This window comes from Myotis yumanensis, unplaced genomic scaffold (assembly GCF_028538775.1).
Source record: "Myotis yumanensis isolate MYYU_CA2020_CCGP unplaced genomic scaffold, mMyoYum1.0.hap1 SCAF_12, whole genome shotgun sequence".
NCBI lineage: Eukaryota > Metazoa > Chordata > Mammalia > Chiroptera > Vespertilionidae > Myotis > Myotis yumanensis.
The window spans coordinates 33,109,532-33,133,201 of NW_027223763.1; the positions used below are offsets into that span (position 1 = coordinate 33,109,532).

Here is a 23,670-nt window from a genome sequence, read left to right on the forward strand (position 1 = left end):
TCAGTTTATATCAATCACTGCACACAGTTTCAATTTTTTTTTCTTGTGATGAGAAATCTTAGCAACTTTTAAATATACAATATAGTATTTTTTGAAATATATTTTATTGATTTTTTTTACAGAGAGGAAGGGAGAGGGATAGAGAGTTAGAAACATTGACCAGCTGCCTCCTGCACACCTCCCGCTGGGGATGTGCCCGCAACCAAGGTACATGCCCTTGATCGGAATTGAACCTGGGACCCTTGAATCCCCAGGCTGACGCTCTATCCACTGAGCCAAACCGGTCAGGGCTACAATATAGTATTGTTAACTGTAGTCACCTCAGGACTTATAACCGTTACCCACACCCCAAAACCATGTGCCTCTGGCAGCCCTTTGTCATTTTGAACAGAATTTAAATTAGACATGAGTTAACATGATGTAATTTTGCATTTTTTCTAGATTTTGCATCTTTTAATAGTCCACTTGTAAATATTAAGAGTCCTATAACCAGGACTTAGAGGAAAGTAACTTAAAGAGTCTTTTTTTCCCATTTTTTAGCCAGATTGTTAGCCAGTTGTAAAGTTTTTTACAACTTTATTGAGGTTTAGTTGACAAATTGTAAGATATTTTAAGAATACATTGTGATGATTTGATCTGTGTGTACATTGTGAAAGGATTCCTCCCTTCTAGTTAATGCATCCACCACCTTACATATGTATACAGATTTCTGTTTTAAATACTGAAAACTTTAGGATATAATTTCTCTTGCTTGTAATAGTTTAGAGAAGATAGTATCATAAGATTTCTTTTAGAGCTAGAAAGAACCTTGAAAATAGTTTCATTTATGAGTGAGGAGCTCCAGCCACAGAACGCTGGAGGGCTTACTGAGTTAGGTGGCAGGTGACAGAGCTGGAATTGAAAGCCAAGTCTTCTGTTGAGACTGTTAATTGTATTGATATTTTTATATTAAAGGCAAGCTTTTGAATGTTGTGCATATAGATCATTGTTGAAAGTGATCATTAGTATTATCTATCTGTATAATGGCTTTCAATTTTTTTTCTACTTTCATGCTTCTCAAATGTAGAATATGTAAGTTTCAGAAACATCTCCCATTGAGTGCAGGGATGGGTGGGGGGAGGTTTGGAGGTGGCTGTGTGGTTTGAGGAAGCCCTCATTCCAAAGAGTAAATGGAGGGGCCGTAAGTGCCTAATGCCACTACCTTGACCAATTTTTTAGAATTAGTGTTATACAGGAATAGGAGATTTAAGATATTAGATTATTTTAGGGTCTCACAATAAAATAAATTTCAGATTTTCTATTGTGGTTTTTCTTGGAGATCATAGTTTTTTGTTGTTGTTTTTGTTTTTTATTGGCCAATGTTTTATGACCTTAATGACTCAGTATGTGCTTTATGCTAATAGGAGTATAAAATGTTCAGATCTTGGTGATAATTATAGCTATATTGTTTTAAAAAAATATGTATTTTTATTGATTTTAGAGAGGAAGGGAGAGGGAGAGAGAGAGAGAGAGAGAGAGAGAGAAATATCAGTGATGAGAGAGAATCATTGATTGGCTGCCTCCCACACCCTACACTGGGGATCGAGCCAACCTGAGCATGTGCCCATGACCAGAATAGAACCCAGGACCCTTCAGTCCGCAGGGTGACACTCTATCCACTGAACCAAACCAGCTAGGGCAAGCATGTCAAACTCAAAGGCTAACATGGGCGAAATAAACAAGGTTTAAGTTTATGTGGATTGCAAAAAACCAAAAGCTTCAATTTTCATAGAAACGTAGGTTTATTTCGATGGAGACATGCTGAATACAAAGGGCTAAAATAAATGAGTAATCGTTAACATAAAATAATAGGACATTTTGATAAAAATAATATTTGTTCTTGAACATTAAATTACCAGACACTGATAACTGCATAAATCAGTGATGGCGAACCTATGACACGCGTGTTAGAGGTGACACGTGAGCTCATTTAAGTCTTTGTTTTACTATGGTTGCATATATCAAAAAATTTCTATATGTGACATGGCACCAGAGTTAAGTTAGGGTTTTTCAAAATGCTGACACGCCGAGCTCAAAAGGTTCGCCATCACTGGCATAAATTAATAACCGTAACTCAAATACTAGTAAACCTATTTTTCTTGTTCTCTGAAAGTGAAATATTTTCTGTTGCACACACCAACAAGTTAGTACAAGACTAATGATGTGGCAATCGGCTGCTAGAATATTCGCTGCTAGTATTAGTGGGGAGAAATGGTGCGCCTGCTCGTCAGGTGTATAAGGGAAATGAATGCAACACAATTATAGTAATCAGTCATTAGTGAACGTTGTAGTTCGTTATTAATATGTATGATAGGATATTGTAAAAATTAAGTTATGAAATTTTTATTAAAAAGTTTCTTATATACCGTTATATTGGCTGGGCCACAAAAATATTTGATGTGGGCTGCATGCAGCCTGTGATCCACAAGTTTGACATACTTGAGCTAGGGACTATATTGTTTTTTTTAAAAAATATATTTTTATTGATTTCAGAGAGTAAGGAAAGGGAGAGAGAGATGGAAACATCAATGATGAGAGAGAATCATCGATTAGCTACCTCCTGCATGGCCCCCACCTGGGATCAAGCCCACAACCCAGGCATGTGTCCTCATCGGGAATCAACCACTGAGCTACACTGGCCAGGCATAGCTATATTGTTTTTTTTATTAAGAGGCCAGGAGTGTAATTTTAGTTCTTTAAGGAAAAAAGTTATCTATTGTCCTAAAATACTTTTAACTGTTCTGAGGTGCTCTTTATCAGAAGAAATAGACCACCATTAGAAATAAATTTTGGTCCTAACTGGTTTGGCTCAGTGGATAGAACATCAGCCTATGAACCAGTGAGCATTTTCAGTTTCCCAGATTGACATTCCCAATTCTGAGAATATTATTTCATCACATGAAATTTCCAATTCTGGGTCAGTTGTCTGCTGTTTAATTATTGACTATGAAAATAATGTTGGTTTTTGCCCCCAATAAATAATTTATTGAGCATTTGCTGTATCTAGGGTACCATGCTACGTACTATGACAGAATGAAAATTTCTTATTTTTTAATATGATTCTTTTTAAAAATATATATTTCTTTATTGATTTCAGAGAGGAAGGGAGAAGGAGAGAGAGATAGAAACATCAATGATGAGAGAGAATCATTGATCAGCTGCCTCCTGCACAACCCCTACTGGGGATCAAGCCCGCAACCCAGGCATGTGCCCTTGGCCGGAATCGAACCTGGGACCCTTCAGTCTGCAGGCCGACGCTCTATTCACTGAGTCACGCCGACAAGGGCATTTAATATGATTCTTATTTAAGCTAATCATTTTCCAATTTTTCAGAACTTTGGATGTACCGACTTTTACTAGGCCTAATCTTTAAGAACTTTTATTTCTCTACTATTTAAATAGCATATAATAAATAGCTAAATGATGACTATTGAGGTACAAAACTTTATAAATTCTCTCTCTGAAATAGTTTATATTTCAGGAATATAAGCCTAACATTGAAATGTGATTTATAGGTTACCAAAATACGTATTGAAGCTTTATTATTAATATTATTTGAAATTGAGCTTTTTGATAAGTCTTTTGAATTTTTGTGGGATTGTTCTTATCTTTTGAAGTGGGTAATGATCATCTATACATACTGGCTAATCCAGAATACTTATACTTTGGTTTGTAGATATTGCTATTATCTTATTCCTGGAAGCTGTCAAAAAGGAATCCACTTTCTCCCTTATATTGGAAAACCTACAGCTTCCTGTACATGCCACACGATGGCAGTATTACATCTTAAATTAGGTGAAAGGCAGTCCAATTTAATAGAAGTTCAGATTTTCAGGATGATTGTTGTCAAAAATTTAAACATTGGTAATCTTCAGCTTGGAAACAAGTGGGTTTTAAGGTTCATTTGTAAACCAGCGTTTTGTAGCTTGTAATATATTTACCATGAAACAATGCTGAAAATAGTAGATAGGTTTGTTTCTAAATTGGCCTATAGAAACTTAAGTCCCAATTTATTATTTCATTTATTCATTTATCTTAAATTTTATATTGTACTTTTTTTTTACTATTTAAAAAATTATGGTAAATATATATATCTATATATATAAAAGGCTAATATACAAAGTGTCCCCACAGGAGTTAGACTGGGAGACCAGGAGTTCTATCACTCGCTATTACATGCACTGACCACCAGGGGGTGGCACAGAATGAAGGAAGGTGCCGGCTGGCGGCCAGCAGCTGAGGAAGGGAGTCCCAGGCCAGCAGCCAGAAGGCCCTGATCTGCTCTGATCACTGGCCAGGCCTAGGGACCCTACTGTGCACGAATTTCGTGCACCAGGCCTCTAGTATAACATAAAATTTACTTTTTTAACCATTTTAAGATTATAGTGCTCTAACCATAATCTTAATGTTTTGTAACCATCACTGCCTTTTTTTTTTCAGCATCCCAAATAGAAACTTTGTATCCATTAAGAAATAACTCCCCTTCCTCATCCCCTGGTGACCTCTAATTTACTTTCTTTCTCTATGAATTTTCATCTTATAGATATTTCTTAGAAGTGGAATCATATAATATTTGTCCTCCTCTGTCTGGATTCTTTCACTTGTTTCCAAGGGCATCCTCCTTGTAGCATGTATCAGAACCCTATTCCTTTTTATGACAATAATATTCCATTTTATCTATATGTCATATTTTGCGTATTCATTCCTGTGTTGGTTGGCACTTGAGTTTCCCCCCTTTTTGGCTGTTGTGAATATGCTGCTATGGACATTGGTGTACAAGTATCTGAGTCCCTAGTATGCACTGTTGTTCATTCATAATGTTGTGTAGATCTGTGTTCTGGGTTGTGGAAGTGATGAAGGAAAAGAGGTATCTGACTACTTTTTTCCCTGATCTTATACAGTCTCATGATATTGAATACCATCTATATGTAGCTGACTTCCGATTTTTAAAAAAACCTCCAATCCAGACTACTGCCTTGAACTCTGGACTTAATATATATCCAGCTATTGCCTGTTTAATCTTTGCAATTGGCCACTAAATATCTCAATTGGATGCTAACAGACGCCTCAAGCTTAATTGGTCAAAAAATGAACTGCTTTTTTCCCCTCAAACCAACTCAGTCCCCACTCTTACCCATATTTATTGATGGCAACTACAGTGGCTCAAGAAAAAACCTTAGAGTCATTCTTTTGTTGTTAATCCTCACCAGAGGATATTTTTCCATTGATTTTTAGGGAGAGTGGGAGAAAGAGGAAAAGAGAGAGAAACATCGATGTGAGAGAAACGTATTGATCGGTTGCCTCCTGCATGCACCCTGACCAGGGGCTCAGGCCAGGGAGGAGCCTGCAACTGAGGTACATGCCTTGACTGGAATCGAACGTGGGACCAAACTGGCCAGCACTAGAGTCATTCTCGACTCATTGCTTTCTTTCATATCTCACATCCAATCTGTCAGGGAATCTTAATGGTGTTCCTTTCAACATAAATCCCAAATTGGGTCACTTCTCATCTTTTCTCTGCTACCATCCTGCTGTGAGCCACATTATATTTACCTGCCCAACCCTCTTGATTCCCGGATTACTGCACAGCCTTCTAAGTGTTTTCCCCACATCCACTCCTGCCCTTTTATGGTATTTGCAAAACACCAGGCTTAAGTTGCTCTTTTTTTTTTTTTTTTAAATATATATATATTTTTTTTATTGATTTTTTACAGAGAGGAAGGGAGAGAAATAGAGAGTTAGAAACATCGATGAGAGAGAAACATCGACCAGCTGCCTCCTGCACAGCTCCCACTGGGGATGTGCCCGCAACCCAAGTACATGCCCTTGACCGGAATCGAACCCGGGACCCTTCAGTCCGCAGGCCGACGCTCTATCCACTGAGCCAAACCGGTTTTGGCAAATTGCTCTTAAATTGCAACTTACTACTATCCTCCGGTGCTCTGCTCTCACACAATAAAACCCGAGGTCTACTGTGGTCTACACAGACTTTTATGTTCTTGCTCTGTCATCTCTCTGACCTCATCCCCTGTCACTCTCCCCTTGCTCTCTCTGCTTCAACCACACTGGCCTTCTTGCTAATGGATCACATCAGTTTAGCGTCTTTGTACTGGTTGTTCTCTCCCTGGGTTACTCTTCCGTCAGATACGCACATGGTTCCTCTGCCACCTCTTTCAAGTCTTTGCTTAAGTGTCAGCTTCTCAATGATGCCCATCATGACTTTTCTACCTAACGTTGCAAACACCTCCCACCTAGATGCACCTAGACATCCATTCCCCCTTACCCTGCTCAGTTTTTTATCTGGATATACCTATCACTTTTAACATACCATTTAATTCACTTATCAGTTACTCTTTTTTGCTGTTGTCTTTCTTCAGTACAGTCCCATAAGGGCAGGGATTTTTTTTCTTCTGTTTTGTTCACTAATGGTTCCCAGGGTCCTAGAATACTGCCTGGCAAAAAGAAGGTACTAAATAAATATTTGTTGAATGAATGCATGAGTAAATTTTGAGTAAGGGCATGCATGTGCAAACTATTAACTATGAATTTTGTAGTTATGGTTTAAAAGATTTATAGTATAGAGAATTGTAAGAAAATAAATGTATTGATTGTCAATTTCATGTTGTAGCTTTTCTTATATTTTAAGTTTCATATGTGCTTTTTTTTTCTTTTTTCTAAAATTTCAGCTTCAGTTGTAGAAGGTCAGAAGGGTATCATTCCTCGAGCTATCCAAGAAATATTTCAAAACATCTCTGAAAATCCTAGCACTGACTTTAAAATAAAAGTTTCTTATATAGAAGTATATAAGGAAGACCTAAGAGATCTTCTAGAATTGGAGACATCTGTGAAGGATCTTCACATCCGAGAAGATGAAAAAGGAAACACTGGTAAAGTAGCCTACTTACTAGATAGCCTTTTTTAGCAAATAGATATGATTTAATTCAGTTTCTGGATATATTCCAAAGAAGCTTTAGAAACACATAGAAGCAAAATGAATTTGTTTTTACTTTAAAATTGAATATCTTATTGATTAAAATATCAGTTAAATTGCCCAGGTGAAAAGTAGAAGTTCAACTGTTAGGCAAGATGATGTTATTAAGTTGTAATTCAAAATAATACTTAGTTCCTAAAAATGCCCCACTTCCTTCCACTCCCGACACTGACCTTAAGTGAGACTGAGAAATAGTCTAGATTAATTTTTGTACTTTTTTCCCCCTCTCAGTTACCCCAAGATAGGGGATGGCTTCTCCCTTTGGTGTTCAGCCAGGTTGATCGAGAACTCACCTTTGTTCTTTGATTTTTGTCCCAGCATACCTATTGCTTCCTTATTTTTTTTTAGTAGAGAGTTTATGTGTTTGCTTCTCCATATTAACATTTACCTCTCCTTTGTTGAGCTTCTCAAGGTCTGATTTTCTGTGTTTACAACCATTAATCTCATTAAATATCCATTTGTTTGGAAATAGGAGACGATTAGAAGTGGAGGGTTAAAATGCAAGTATTTTAAAGCATAATACTTTCTGCTTCTTTTATTTGAAAGGAAAAATATTCAACATAAAATACTTTGAAAACATAAAAAAGTATGAGGAAGAAAATAAAAGATTATTTTTGATCCCAGAACCCAAAATAGTTTCTCTTATTGTTGTGTTTTCTTTTTCTATGCACGTAGAGTTTTTTTTTTAAATATACTTGCGATCCCCCAAATATAGTATTACATCTTATTTTTTCACTTAATATTTGTATTGTGAGCATTTTCACATGGCTTTAAATAGTTTTCAGCCTTGTGACTCTTAGTGGTCAGGTGGTAATTTGTCTTCTGAATGTATTATAATAATTTATTTAACTATTCCGTTGTTGGATATTTAGGCTGTTTCAAATTTTTTACTATTATTAATAACAAGTGACTGTTCTTGAATGTCTTCCTCTCCTAGGAAACACATGTAGTAGAACCTTCCAGGAGATAAAGGGTCCTGGTGATGGAGTCACTCCTTGAGGGAGTTTCCTAGCAGCTAGGAAAGTAAGATGGCTATAGTCATTGAAACAGCAGCCTGCAGGGGGCAGTAAAGCTTGTCTTCTTAGAGACCCTGTCTGGCAGCCCTGGCATTCCTGGACATTGGGAGAAATTGTTTTTGTTTTTTTTTGTTTGTTTTTAGAAAGCATACATAGTAGTTTATGAAATTACTAGAGGCCCGGTGCATGAATTCGTGCATGGGTGGGGTCCAGCTGCCCACCCCTGATGTGGGGGAGCGATTGGGGATGGGGCCAGCGGGGGGGGTGATATTAGTGACAAAGATCTTTGCAGGGTGTATACATGTTTGCTGTTGGCTTTAGGATGAGTTGAAGCTTCAAAGGCACTTCAGTGTCAGGGACACTTACAGCTTCCGTTTCTGAGTCTCTCCCTAGACAGGTAATGCGGTTTAGTTCCCTGCTGACAAACCCCCTAAAGAGAGGCTGTGGTGTGATGTGGCTGCCCTCTTTGGTAGTAAGCAGTGGAGAGAGAACGCAGGAAGATGGTGGTTGTGCTGGGCACCTCTCCTGGACACCTGACTGATGGTCCAGCCCTTGAGCAGTTTTCCACCTGATCACTTGTCATTCAGATTCCTGGTCTATGAAGCCTGGAGAGCATTTACTTACTTAGAATTTCTGAAGGTCACACTTCAGTGATGGGGGGCTGGGCGATGGGGGGGGGGCGGGTAGCAGGGGGAGAGGCTGTGGGCGGTTGGCTGGCAGGCCCCGCCCCTGATCGGGCTGGTTGGCTGCTGCAGTGCACAGCATAGCCACTGGTCATTCTGGTCATTCTGCTGCCATTCAGTACCTTGGTTTTTATATATATAGATTAGATAATTCAATATAGCTATTTTTTTCTGAACAGAATTCAGACTGGAGTTTTGAGCTTTTGTATCGTGAAATATATTTACTGAATATTTTTATATTTTATTAAAAATTACAAAAATAATGCATTTATTTTAAAATTATCTCACAGTATGGAGGGTACATTGTCACTCCTGATAAATTTAATGATCAAAATATTCCCTGACTGATATCAATTCTGCAAAAATTTTTTGCAGGTTGTAACAAATTGTGTTAAGACAGATTGCCATATATCTTACATAATGTCTTACAACATGCACTTGTTTGACATATTTATTGAGTCCTTTGTGTGAAGCAATTGTTGGTATCCAATCTGGAAGTGGCACAATTAGCACCACCTTTGAAGCTTTTTAAAAAGTATTGGTGCCCAGCCGGTATGGCTCAGTAGTTGAGTGTCAACCTATGAACCAGGAGGTCACTAAAATTTCTTCCTGGTAAGGGCACATGCCTGGTTGTGGGCTTGATTCCCAGTGTGGAGTGTGCAGGAGGCAGTGGATCAATGATTCTCTCTCATCATTGATGTTTCTATCTCCCCCTCTTTCTTCCTCTCTGAAAGCAATAAAAAAATATTTTTTTAAAGTACTGGTTTCTGGGCCTTACTTTTCAGAAATTCTAATGAACTAGAGGCCCGGTGCACAAAAATTTGTGCACTCAGGGGAGTCCCTCAGCCCGGCCTGTGCCCTCTCGCAGTCTGGGACCCCTTGCGGGATAACCACCTGCTGGCTTAGGCCCGCTCCCCGGGGGATTGGGCCTAAGCTGGCAGTCAGACATCCCTCTGGCAGCCTGGGAGCTCTCGGGGGATGCCCACTTGCCAGCGGGGAGCAGGCCTAAGCTGCAGTCTGACATCCTTAGCGCTGCTGAGGAGGCGGGAGAGGCTCCCACCACCACCGCTGTACTGGCAGCCATCAGCCTGGCTTGTGGCTGAACAGAGCTCCCCCTGTGGGAGCACATTGACAACCAGGGGGCAGCTCCTGCATTGAGCGTCTGCCCCCTGGTGGTCAGTGTGTGTCATAGTGACCAGTCATTCCCAGTCTTTCTGCTGTTAGGGTCAATTTGCATATTATCCTTTTATTATATAGGATAGAGGCCTGGTGCATGGGTGGGAGCCGGCTGGTTTGCCCTGAAGGGTGTCCTGGATCAGGGTGGGGGTCCCGCTGGGGTGCCTGGCCAGCCTGGGTGAGGGGCTGAGGGCCATTTTCAGACTGGCCACACTCCCTTCAGGGTGGGGGTCCCTGCTGGAGTGCCTGGCCAGCCTGGGTGAGGGGCTGAGGGCTGTTTTTAGGCTGGTCACACCCCCTTCAGGAAGGGGGGTCCTGCTGGGGTGCCTGGCCAGCCTGGGTGAGTGGCTGATGGCTGTTTGCAGGCTGGCCACAGCCCCTTCAGGGTAGGGGTCCCCGCTGGGGTGCCTGGCCAGCCTGGGTGAGGGGTCGATGGCTGTTTGCAGGCTGGCCACAGTCCCCAGCCACCCAAGCTCCCAGTGGAGGCTGGCTGGAAGCAGGTATCTTGGGTTTGTTTATATTCTATAATTGAAACTTTGTTGCCTTGAGTGGAGCTCAGAGCCGGCCAGGGCCTGCGGGAAGCTTGGCTTCCTCCATCTCCAGGGCAACCAAGCCTTCTGCTTGCTCCAGCTCCGTGGCTGCCAGCCGCCATCTTGGTTGGGTTAATTTGCATATAGTCGCTCTGATTGGCTGGTGGGCGTGGCTTGGGGTGTAGCGAAGGTACAGTCAATTAGCATCTTTGTCTTTTATTAGTGTAGATTAGTCTGGGATGGGACCTGGGCACAGGTACTTTCTGTTTTATAAAGCTCCCTCCGAGGTGATTTGCAGCTGGGCTTGAGAACCTTACCTAGTACTAAGCTATACCCTAACACTAGAAAAGTTATATAAAATTTATGCTATAATTTATAGTTATATTATCATATTTTATAATTGCTGATATTTTAGCACTGTCTGTAGTACAAGTACTTTAGAACTTTAAATGAACCAGGTTGTTAAAAAAGGTTTCATGATGGAAATAATATAAGCAAAATGATTATTTTTCAAAGAAACAGTGGCATGATGGGATCTGGTTAAAAAGGAAGTACACCATTGTAATTTGACCTCAGAATTAGGAGCTTTACTGCTTTGATTCAAATCTGAAATCTACCTAGTCTTTTTTGAAAACTTTGGGTAGAAACATGTGGTAATAGTAAGCTTAGGTTACTTGTTCTTATTCTGCTGTTGAAATAGAAATTTTCTGCTTGTTTTGAATTGCCATTTCATTTGTTTACCTTACACTCTGATATTATGTAGGGCACACTTGCTTTTAAAATGAATAACTTTACTTATATTAAAATTTTCATCTGTCATTAGATGTGACTCCACAATATAAAAAAAACCTTAAACCTAAGGAGAACTTGAATAGTAACAAATTCAAGAGAGACTATTTTTAAAAAATGAATCTATTACTAATTAATTGTTTTTTAATCCTCACCCAAGGATACATTTATTGATTTTAGAGAGAGAGGAAGGGAGAGAAAGAAATATTGATGTGAGAGAGAAACATCAATCCATTGCCTCCCTTCTCACCCTGACCAGGGACTGAATCCAAAACTTAGGTTATGTGTCCTGACCGAGAATTGAACCTGCACCCTTTTGGTGTATGGGACTACACTCCAACCAACTGAGCCACCTGGCCAGGGCTGATTAATTCTTTTGAGTTATATATTTAATTAATTTATTATCTTTTAATTAATCCATTAGCTTCTCCAAATCAAATACTGAAATTAAGAGTTTTTCTCTTGTTAGCTGGTTTAAAGAGTTGAGTATGATGTGTGACTGCAAAGAAACCAGATCGTTAAAAACTATGTACAGTATTATATCTTTTAGAATTTAAACATCAAATTGAGCACTCTCTGTAAAATGTCCCTTTTGGGACATTCTCTAAAGTTAACTAATGTTGCTGCTGTTACTATTGTTTGAAATACTATTGATTTTTTTTTAAATCCTCATCTGAGGATATTTTTCCTTTGATTTCTAGAGAGGGAGAGAGAGAGAGAAACACCGAAGTGAGAGAAACACATCCATTGGTTACCTCCCACATGCCCCCCATCAGGGCCCTGGGAGCCTGCAACCAAGGCATGTGCCCTTGACCGGAATCAAACCCAGGACCCTTCAGTCCACAGGCCGATGTTCTATCCACTGAGCCAAACCAGCTAGGGCACTATTGATTTTTTTAAAGGGAATGTTTTAGCTGGGCAGTCTAGCAAATAACTGTTATGTGGTTAATTTGACTGTACTGGATTTTGATTAAAACCTGACTTAAAAACTTGCTGTTTTAAGTGATTGTCGGGGCCAAGGAATGCCAGGTGGAGAGTGCAGATGAAGTGATGAGCCTCCTGGAGATGGGGAATGCAGCCAGGCGTACAAGTACCACCCAAATGAATGAACACTCCAGTAGATCACATGCAATTTTTACAATCAGCATTTGTCAAGTTGAAAAAAATACAGAGGCAGCTAAAGATGGATCATGGTCTTCCCGTCAGCATATTGTTTCAAAGTTCCACTTTGTGGATTTGGCTGGATCAGAAAGAGTAACGAAAACAGGGAATACTGGTGAACGGTTCAAAGAATCCATTCAGATCAACAGTGGGTTGCTGGCTTTAGGAAATGTAATAAGTGCTCTTGGGGACCCACGCAGGAAGAGTTCACATATTCCATATAGGGATGCTAAAATTACCCGGCTTCTGAAAGATTCCCTGGGAGGCACTGCTAAGACTGTCATGATTACTTGTGTCAGCCCATCGTCCTTCAATTTTGACGAATCCTTAAATTCTCTCAAATATGCCAATAGAGCACGCAACATCAGGAACAAACCCACCTTAAACTTCAGCCCTGAGTCAGACCGGATGGATGAAATGGAGTTTGAGATTAAGTTGCTTCGAGAAGCTTTGCAAAGTCAGCAGGCTAGTAATAGCCAAACCAGCCAGATCCATCGAGAGGGGACTCCTGATAACAGGATCCTTTCTCTCGAGGAACAAGTAGCTCAGCTCCAAGGAGAATGTCTGGGTTACCAACATTGTATAGAGGAAGCCTTCACCCTCCTGGTGGAGTTAAAAGATACTGTCAGTCTAAACGAAAAGCAGCAACAGAAGCTGCAGGAGTGGTTTAACATGACCCAGGAGGTCAGGAAGGTGATTCCCAGCTCATTCAGAGGAAGCTGCTGCATTGGAAACCTGGAAGAAGGACCACAGCATATTAGAGTTAACCAACTGAAGCGAGAGCTGAAGAAATGCCAGGTACATAGACACTGCTTTTATAAAATGTGTTTAAGGACTAAATTTATTTGGGGCAAGTAAAAGTCATTGTAGAATGTCAGAAAATTTTTAAAAGGGTTATATGTAAAATCTCATTTGCCTTTGCTCTGTTTCTCCCTTTTCCTATTCTTCTCATATTCATACCTTTCCTGGCTCCTCCTTTTTTCTCCTGTAAAATGTATCTTAAGTTGTTACGTTTATTAAGTACAATCTTGTGGACCTGGTCATTAAATTTAGAGGATGGGAACAAATAGTTTCAGAAACAAAATTAAGTTACACTTTACTGAGTTTTATCCCTCTATGGGTCAGTGGTTCTTGAAAAAAAAAAATACGTCATCCCTTGAATTTGGAGTACTGATTTTTTTTAAAGAAGCAAAATCATCATATTTGGTAATATTTAAGAAATGTAGATATGTACATGTATGCATTATATGTATTGCATTTACATACATTGAGTTTAGAATTACATTTCCCCACATTTATTGAGTAAAGATTGTGTGTCACAGGAAAGGTAGTAAATAGCAAGACATACCTAGTTCTGCTTATGTGGAGTTTGCAATTTGGTGGGCAAAGAGATGTTCTGCCAGATTTTTAAAGTAGGAAAACATAGTTAAAATGTAAAAATAATTTAAAACATAGCTGTCTAGTTAGAAATCTTTCCTCAATACCTTTTTATATTTATTAGGAAAAAGCCAGTTATATATTCTTTATTATTGCAGTCATTGAAATTTTGTTCTCAGGTTTCTTTATTATTATTATTTTTTATTGATTTGAGAGAGATAGAGAGAGATAGAAACATTGATGAAAGAGATACATTGATTAGTTGCCTCCTATACACCCCCGACTGGAATCGAACCCGCAACCTAGGTATGTGCCCTGTGTGGGAATTGATCCCATGACTGTCTGGTGCATGGGATGATGCTCCAACCAACTGAGTCATACAGGCTCAGTGTATCTATAGATATTTACCATATTAGAATTAAAAGAAGAAATTTAACTATTAATTTATTAAAAATAACAACAATAATCTAATTATATGGTAATATATAGACTATTTTTCATGAACAAATAATATTTCCAGAAACCAAAAAATTGATGAGTGAAATTGTTTTACATTTTTGCACATCTCTTTAATATCTGGCTTAATAGAAGACAGGTAAATTTTCATATCTGCTTCAGCATTCAGTTTGTCACAATATGTTGTTTTAGTTGAAATATATGAAGAAAATCCAGCATCATATAGATTTTTAATTAGAAAGAGAATATTTAATGCCTTTTTTAGATAATTGTGGATATTCTTCTTTGAAATCACACTCAAACTCAACAAGTAGAAATTTCCTAAAGATTACTTGCAATGTCGGATTTGAAACTATTTTGTTACATTAAGATCTATACATTAGAATTCAGAAGATGGTGGCCGACAGCACAACAGGGAGAGGGAGAGTGTGACAGAGTAAAGAAGCGAGAGGAACGTGTGTGGAAGTGGGTGGTGGGTGCGTGGGTGAGTGAGGGACAGATAGATATCTCAGGCATACCTGGGACTGGCAGATTGGGCTCGCCTGGACGGGGAGCCCTTGCTACTGCCACCGGCACCCCACGCCGGTTTGGCTTTGGTGCGGAAAGCATGCCATCTTATATTGGGGAGCGAAGTAGGCCAGGAGTGCTGCCCCACCAACATCCGGACTGACCTCGGGCAGCACCCCCGGACCTGGCCAGGGAGCCGCTTGCCAGCTCTAACCTACGTGGAACCACCACCGTGCCCAAGCAGTGAGCAACGCGGTACCGCGACGTGGGTCCCAGATGACTTCAGTGGGAGCACATCAGACAGACCTCCGGAGGAGCTGAGCCTCTTAACCAGAGCCCAAATCCAGCATCCCAGGATCCCACGCTTCTGGTCCTCAAGCTGTGAGTGCAAGCTGCGGGCCCCCACTCCCCGCTCCATCCCTGATACCAATACAGAACCTCAGCCCAGTGTGTCCTACACCCCTGCCCAGACGGAACCCTAGCCAGGTGAGCACCCCTCCCCTGACACTGAGCTCCACGCCGAGCTTAGAGCCCTCACAGGGCACAGGGGGAGGGCCCCGCTCCTTGTGCAGACTGAGCACGCTCAACCCCCAGCTTTGCACTTGCTGCCAACTTAGGCAAAGCCTGCACAGGGCCAGCCCCCTGCCTCTGGCACAGCCTGAGTGCGCAACGCCAGCCGCCAGCTTTGTGCTCTGCTTTCAAATTAGGCAGAGCTCTTGCAGAGCATGTGCCCAGCCCCTTACACAGACAGAGCGCACTCTGCTGCCAGCCCAGGCAGAGCTCTCAGGGGGTGAGGGCCCTGCCCCTTGCACAGATGGAGCGTGCTCGGCCACCACCTTTGCACTCTGCCACCAACTTAGGCAAAGCCTGCAAAGGGCAAGCGCCCTGCCTCTGGCACAGCCTGAGTGCACTCCGCCACCGGCTTTGCCCTCTGCCTCCAGCTTAAGCAGAGCCCTTGCAGGGTGAGCATCCCACCTCTGACACAGACTGAGTGTGCCAGCCACTAGCATAGGAAGAGCCCTTCAGGGCAAGCGCCCACAGCCTGGCATAGACTGAGTGTGCTCCGTTGGTAGACGGAAACCTCAAGGGCAAGTGCCCCGCACCCCGACAAAGACAGAGCAGCTCCACCACCAGCACAGACACACCCTTTGGCTGGGGCATACCCCACTCCGGCACAGACAGAGCTGCAGCCCAGAGTGGGCTAGCATCTGGCTGAGACAGAACCTTGAGCCGGTGGGGGCTCTGTCACCAGCACAGACAGAGCCTTCGGCTAGTGCACACCCGCCCCCAGCACAGACAGAGCTGTCACCTCCGCATGCCCTACCCACAGCCCAGGTCAAAGCTACTGGCGTGACCTGGTGCGCCAAATCACAGGTCACAGGTCAATGCTGCAAGTGCACTGCCAGAGGGACCTAAGGTAGCATCTTGCCTTAGGGGCTGGAGGAGCACAGCGTACTGCATGCCAGAGGGCTCTGGGCTCTCACAGAGAGTTGCACACTAGGGGTACTGTGCACCGGCCGCCACCAACCCCGAGAAACGGATAATTGAGGGACCAGAACTGTGGGAGAAGGGGATACAACTCAGAGCAGAGACAAAAAAGGTGTGAAACTCAAGGGAGACCCAGTCCCTGGTGCTAGTGAGTCCATGACCATTGCACTGCGAGGGGCCTCAACCCCTTGGACACCAAGCAGGTAGCCCAGGGCCAGAAAGAGACAGCAAAAATGGGGAGACAAAGACATCCCAAAGGAAACAAAAGGAGGAATCACCAGAAAAGGAATTAAATAAAACCGAGGCATGCAATTTGTCAGAAAAAGAATTCAGAATAAGAGTCATGCAATTCATAAACAGGATGGATGAAAAAATCAACAACCTATGTAAGAATCAGGAAGAAATAAAGAGTGATATAGCTACAATAAAAACCTCCACGGAAACTTTCAACAGTAGACTAGGAGAAGTAGAGGACCGAATTAGTGAATTATAAGGCAGGGAAGCAAAACGCACCCAATCTGAACTGCAATTGGAGAAAAAAACCAAATGCAGGAGGAGAGCCTGAGGGAGCTTTGAGGCAACATACGTATAATAGGGGTGCCAGAAAGACAAGAAGAGGAGTAAGGGTTAGAAAACCTATTTGAAGAAATAATGTCAGAAAACTTCCCTGATTTGGGGAAGAAGAAAATTACACAAGCACAGAGAGTCCCAAATAAGATGAACCCCAAAAGACCCACACCAAGGCACGTTGTATTTACAGTGGCTAATGTTAAGGACAAAGAGAGAACCTTAAAGGCTGCGAGAGAGAGAGACAGGAAGTTACTTACAAGGGATCTCCCATTAGATTATCAAATGATTTCTCAACACATCAGGCCAGAAAGGAATGAAAGGAAGTATACAAAGTGATGCAAAGCAAGGGACTGAATCCAAGAATACTCTATGCAGCAAGGCTAGCATTCAAAATTGAAGGGGAGCTCTGACCGGTTTGGCTCAGTGGATAGAGCATCGGCCTGTGGACTGAAGGATCCCGGGTTCGATTCCGGTCAAGGGCATGTGCCTTGGTTGCGGGCACATCCCCGTTGGGGGTGGGGGGGGTGTGTGGGAGGCAGCTGATCAATGTTTCTCACTCTATCCCTCTCTCTTCCTCGCTGTTAAAAAATCAATAAAATATATTTTTTTAAAAATTGAAAGGGAAATAAGGAGCTTCACAGATAAAAAAGTCTAAGGGTATTTATCACCACCAAGCCAGCAATGTAAGAAATGCCAAAGGGACTGCTGTAGAAAGAAGAAATAAAAAGGGGAGAAGGAACACAGGCACAAAAAAATAAAAATAGCTACAAACAAGTGCCTATCAATAATAACTTTATTATTATTATTTTTTAAAATATATTTTATTGATTTTTCACAGAGAGGAAAGGAGAGGGATAGAGAGTTAGAAACATCAATGAGAGAGAAACATTGATCAGCTGCCTCCTGCACACCTCCCACTGGGGATGTGCCCGAAACCAAGGTACATGCCCTTGGCCGGAATCAAACCCGGGACCTCTCAGTCCGCAGGCCTGAGCTCTATCCACTGAGCCAAACCGGCTAGGGCTATCAATAATATCTTTAAATGTAAACGGACTAAATGTTTCAATCAAAAGACATAGAGTGGCTGAGCGGATAAGAAAACATGACCCTCTCCAGATAGCTGCGGCAATCCTGAGGAAGAAGAATAAAGTAGGAGGGATCTCAATACCTGATATCAAGCTGTATTACAAAGTCACTGTTCTTGCCCTGACCGGTTTGGCTCAGTGGATAGAGCGTCGGCCTGCGGACTAAAGGGTCCCAGGCTCCAGTCAAGGGCATGTACCTTGGTTGCGAGCACATCCCCAGTAGGGGGTGTGCAGAAGGCAGCTGATCGGTGTTTCTCTCTCATCGATGATTCTAACTCTCTATCCCTCTCCCTTCCTCTCTGTAAAAAATCAATAAAATATATTTAAAAAAAACAAAACACAAAGTCACTGTTCTGAAAACTGCCTGGTACTGGCACAAGAACAGTCATATAGATCAATGGAATAGAATAGAAAACCCAGAAATCAACCCAAACCACTGTGCTCAATTAATATTTGACAAAGGAGGCAAGAACATACAATGGAGTCAAGACAGTTTCTTCAATAAATGGTGTTGGGAAGATTGGACAGATACATGCAAAAAAATGAAACTAGATCACCAACTTATACCATACATAAAAATAAACTCAAAATGGATAAAGGAGTTAAATGTAAGATGGGAAACCATAAAAACACTAGAGGAATCCAAAGGCAGCAAAATCTCAGACATATGCCGAAGCAATTTCTTCACCGATACAGCTCCTAGGGCAATGGAAACGAGAAAATAAACAAATGGGACTACATCAAAATAAAAAGCTGCACAGCAAAAGAAACCATCAACAAAACAACAAGAAAGCCCACTGCATGGGAGAACATATTTGCCAATGTTAAATCTGATAAGGGTTTAATCTCCAACATTTACAGGGAACTCATACAACTTAACAAAAGGAAGACAACCCAATCAGAAAATGGGCAATGGACCTAAATACTTTTTTTAAAGAAGACAGAAGGAAGGCCAAGAGACATATGAAAACATGCTCAAAGTCACTACTCGTCAGAGAGATGCAAAGCAAAATGACAATGCAATACCTTTTCACACCTGTCAGAATGGCTATCATCAACAAACGACAAGTGCTGGTGAGGATGCGGAGAAAAAGGAACCTTTTGTGCTGTTGGTGAGAATGCAGACTGGTGCAGCCACTGTGGAGAACAGTATGGAGTTTCCTCAAAAAACTGAAAATGGAACTCCCATTTGACCCAGTGATCCCACTTCTAGGAATATATCCCAAGAAACTAGAAACACCCATCAGAAATGAGATATGCACCCCTATGTTCATAGCAGCACAATTTACAATAGCTAAGATTTGGAAACAGCCTAAGTGCTCATCAACAGATGAGTGGATTAAAAACTATGGAACATCTACACAATGGAATACTACGCTGCTGTAAAAAGGTAGGAACTCCTACCATTTGCATCAGCATGGATGGTCCTGGAGAGCATTATGCTAAGCAAAATAAGCCAGTCAGAGAAAGATAAATATCACATGATCTCACTCATTTGTGGAATATAATGAACAACAAACGGATGAACAAAAACAGATCCAGAGACAGGGAAGCATTGATCAGATGCTCAAACCTCAGAGGGAAGGTAGGGGTGGGTGGAGGTAAAGGGAAGAGATCAACCAAAGGACTTGTATACATTCATATAAGCCTAACCAATGGACACAGACACCAGGGGGGTGAGGGCATAAGTGTGTGAGGGGAGTGCAGGGAGGCAGTGTGGGGATAAGGACACATATGTAATACCTTAATCAATAAAGAAAAAAAAAGATCTATACATTAAAAGTCATTGGTCCCTTCCTATCTTATACTTTGAATGGATCTTTTATCCACATCTGATTTTGAATCATCATGCATTGGTCATTTGGAAGATATTTATTTACTAAGTTATGCAGACCTTCTAGATGTTGACACATTTCATTATACAATATCAAAAAATCACATTCATTACTATCACCACTGATCTCAACAGTCTTTAAGTATTAGAAGCTGTCCTCATGCTCACAATAGCAGAAGTGTTTTCCAAAATTCTAATTTTTGCATGAAACCCAAGTTTTAGAATTTATAACAAATACTGTTAGTTGTTACCCTTGAAAATGATGGTTTTCATTTTTGAGAAAAGTCTACTATGTACCCAAGTGTGAATAACTATTGTTTGTCTACCTTTATCTCTTTGTCACTGAGTAAAGGCTTTCACTTCACTGCACCTGCTGTCTCTTTTGCTGCCACCTCTGCTATTTGCAGCTTTTTTCAACTTTCTTGTCTCTTGTTACTTCCTGATTTCACTCAGAAAGCCCAAATTTTTATAAAGATCGGCTAATCAGAGTGGTTCTGGTTGCCAAACCAACCAAACACAGTGTATAGGGCCTTTTTTTTTTTTTTTTTTTGAGTATTTAACTCTCTGCTGTGTTTGTTGCTGCTTATTATTCAAAAGTGTTTACCAATCAGAACAGTACTTGATCCTTGTGAACACCAGAGGCTAGTCTTTGAATAAATGAGGTTTTACTGTACTGTTAAGGTAATTGTGATTTGTAGTTGTGATTTTGGTCAATATACAATTCATTTTTTATCATTATTTATACACATACTGAGGATCTCTATTTTTAAAAGTCTCATCTCTCTGGATTTCTATTTTTTAAATTCTCATCTTCTACAAAGAATGAAAAAATAATAGAACAACAACTTCTGGATCAACTGAGTGGAGAACCAACAAAACTTAACCTGTCAATGACTTCTTCAGCTAAGGAAATTTGTGGAGATGGGCCAGATGCCAGGATACCAGAAAAGAGACCATATACTGTACCGTTTGATGCTCATTTGGGACGTTATATTTATATCCCAGAAAGATCAGATGCCAGGAAGGTAAAGTCAAAACATTAATCTCAGGTTTAAGATCTTAAAATATTATATGTAATAAAATATCACAGTATATTTGTACAGTCTCAGCACATAGTTTGGTTTCTGTTTGATTTTATGGACTTTTGTGTATTCTCTTTTAATCATGTAATGCTTTTTAATAAAAAAACAAAAACAAATAGAATGTATAGTTATATTTAGAAGGAATAGTTGAAGGTAATATCTACATTCATCAAGGAGAAAAAGCTATCTTTTGCCATCATAGTTTTAGTCATGATTAATAAGTCTGATATCTTCATGAATTTTTTTCTTTCTTTTAACCACACCAAGTTGAGATGAGGTTGGAGGGTATTTATTTTTACTTACTTGGTTTGTCTTACTATTTTCCAAATGACATTTATGTATTACTCAGTCTTGCCAAGCTGACACTTCAAGATTGTATAAAGATCTGTATCAACTTTTCTTTTAATATACATATTTTTTAATTTCAGAGAGGAAGAGAGAGGTAGAGAGAGATAAAAACATCAATGATGAGAGAAAATCACTGATTGGCTGCCTCCTACTGGGGATCAAGCCCACAACCTGGGCATATGCCTTGATCGGGAATCAAACTGTGACCTCCTGGTTCATAGGTCAATGCTCAACCACAGAGCAACATCAGCTGGGCTGAACTTTTGGTTTTTTATTTACTTATGAATATGTGTGTAGTAAATATATGCACACACATTTCTCTTAAAAAATCATCAAGTTATCTCTACATGGAAAAGACTAGCAGACTCATGAATTTGGCTTCTGTTAATTTTTTTTTTTTTTTTTTTTTTTTTTTTTTAAATATATATTTTATTGATTTTTTACAGAGAGGAAGGGAGAGAGATAGATAGTTAGAAACATCGATGGGAGAGAAACATCGATCAGCCGCCTCCCGCACATCTCCCACAGGGGATGTGCTCGCAACCCAGGTACATGCCCTTGACCGGAATCGAACTTGGGACCTTTCAGTCCGCAAGCCGACGCTCTATCCACTGAGCCAAACCGGTTTTGGCAAATTTTATGGAGATGATTTGTTTGAGATCTATGTGATGGTTATAGTCAAAGGAATAAGAAATATGCTAGGTGTCATAGACTTTGCAATCAGGCAGGCTTGGGGTGAACACTAGCTCTATTGCATAGGCCTGCATATGACTAAACCTGTGGGAGCCCCAGGTTCCTTATATGTCAGAATGGGGGAAACATGGGTGTGTGTGGAGGATTTAAATGAGATGATGACTCTGAAATTGCCTAGTACATTGTGTCCTCAATAGATGTCCATGGAGTGCCTTTACTATGGTCCAGATTCAGTACCTCAGAGTGATTAAGAAAGACAGATGTTATTCTCTGTGGTTTTCAATCTTGAGTGATTGAATTAAAAAATGAAATCATTGTTATTATTAATTTCAGTTTCACTTTGTAGGATCATTGACATTTTTCTTATGGTTGAATATATGGTACCTTTTTATAGAACATTTAGGAAGAAAAATAAATTCTTCACATAATTCATGTTGTCTGTATTTTCAGTTTAATACTTACATATCAAGTCATCTATATTTTATTTTCTGTTTTTTTATATTGGCTAGTTATGTGAAAGTATTTACAGTTCCATTTTTTTATTTTAAAAAAAATAACATTTGGGTGTTTCTTTTTATTACAAAAGTTGCACATACTTATTCTCTCCCTCTCTTAGTCTCTGTTTTTTATTTTATTTATTTTTAAAATATATTTTTATGGATTTTAGAGAGAGAAGAAGAGAGAGGGATATAGAGGTAGAAACATCAATGAGAGAGTGACATTGATTGGCTGCCTTCTGCATGTGCCCTGATTGGGAATTAAACCAGTGACCTCTTGGTTCATGGGTCGATGCTCAACCATTGAGCCACACCAATCAGGCTAGGGGTACACATATCTTTACAAATAGTATACAGGTAAATAAAAGAAAAAGTACTAATATTATGTACTAACTTAATATGAAAAAAAGAAGAAAAACTCATTTGTCTCAGTAGATACCAAAAATTGATCTGGTGAAATGCAAAATTGAATCTTGATTTAAACCTAAAATATAATAGAGATCTCTAACTTTTTAAACATTGAAATATGATATAATTAAAAGCAAAAGCCAATGCTGTACATACTAAAAAGGCACTTTGGAAAGAAAAAAATTACAAAGGCAGTCCCAGTCATTATTTAGGTTTAGTATAATACCGCCAATGCTGATGAAAACCTACCATAATTTATTGATTATTGACATAATTGTATACTAAGAAAACCAACTGAAATATCCTTAAGAGATATATTTAAAAACCTTCTGGAATATCCAGATTCACAAAAGTAGAATACTTGTAAAATTGTAAAATCTTTTTTTTCCCGAGAAGGCATTACATTTAAAAACTTATTATTTTATTGATTTTAGAGAGAGAGAGAAGGGAGAGAGAGAAAGAAATATCAGTTTGTTGTTCCACTTATTTATGCATCATTGGTTGATTCTTGTATGTTTCTTGACTAGGGAAAGAACCATAACCTTGGTATATCAGGATGATGCTCTAACCAACTGAGCTACGCAGCCAGGCCAAATTACATTTTTAAAAAAAATATTTTATTGCTTTTTTACAGAGAGGAAGGGAGAGAGATAGAGAGTTAGAAACATTGATGAGAGAGAAACATCGATCAGCTGCCTCCTGCACACCTCCTACTGGGGATGTGCCCGCGACCAAGGTACATGCCCTTGACTGGAATCGAACCTGGGACCTTTCAGTCCGCAGGCCGACGCTCTATCCACTGAGCCAAACCAGTTAGGGCTAAATTACACTTTTTTGAGTCACAAAATTTCTGTGCATAACCCCTTTTCAGTCTTACTATGATATAATCTCTCATGTCACCAGCTTTGTAGGCCTTTCTTTCCCAAAATGAGCTATTTCT

General features: G+C 40.2%; 1 protein-coding gene across 1 annotated transcript in view; it reads left to right on the forward strand.

Moving 5' to 3' along the window:
- Nucleotides 1–23,670, forward strand: part of KIF27 (kinesin family member 27) — a 74,203-nt gene that overhangs the window by 6,138 nt on the left and 44,395 nt on the right. The window contains exons 3-5 of the mRNA XM_070431435.1: nt 6,726–6,926; nt 12,228–13,183; nt 20,524–20,727. Coding sequence (XP_070287536.1) covers nt 6,726–6,926; nt 12,228–13,183; nt 20,524–20,727 — 1,361 coding nt within the window. The remainder of the gene's footprint in view (nt 1–6,725; nt 6,927–12,227; nt 13,184–20,523; nt 20,728–23,670) is intronic.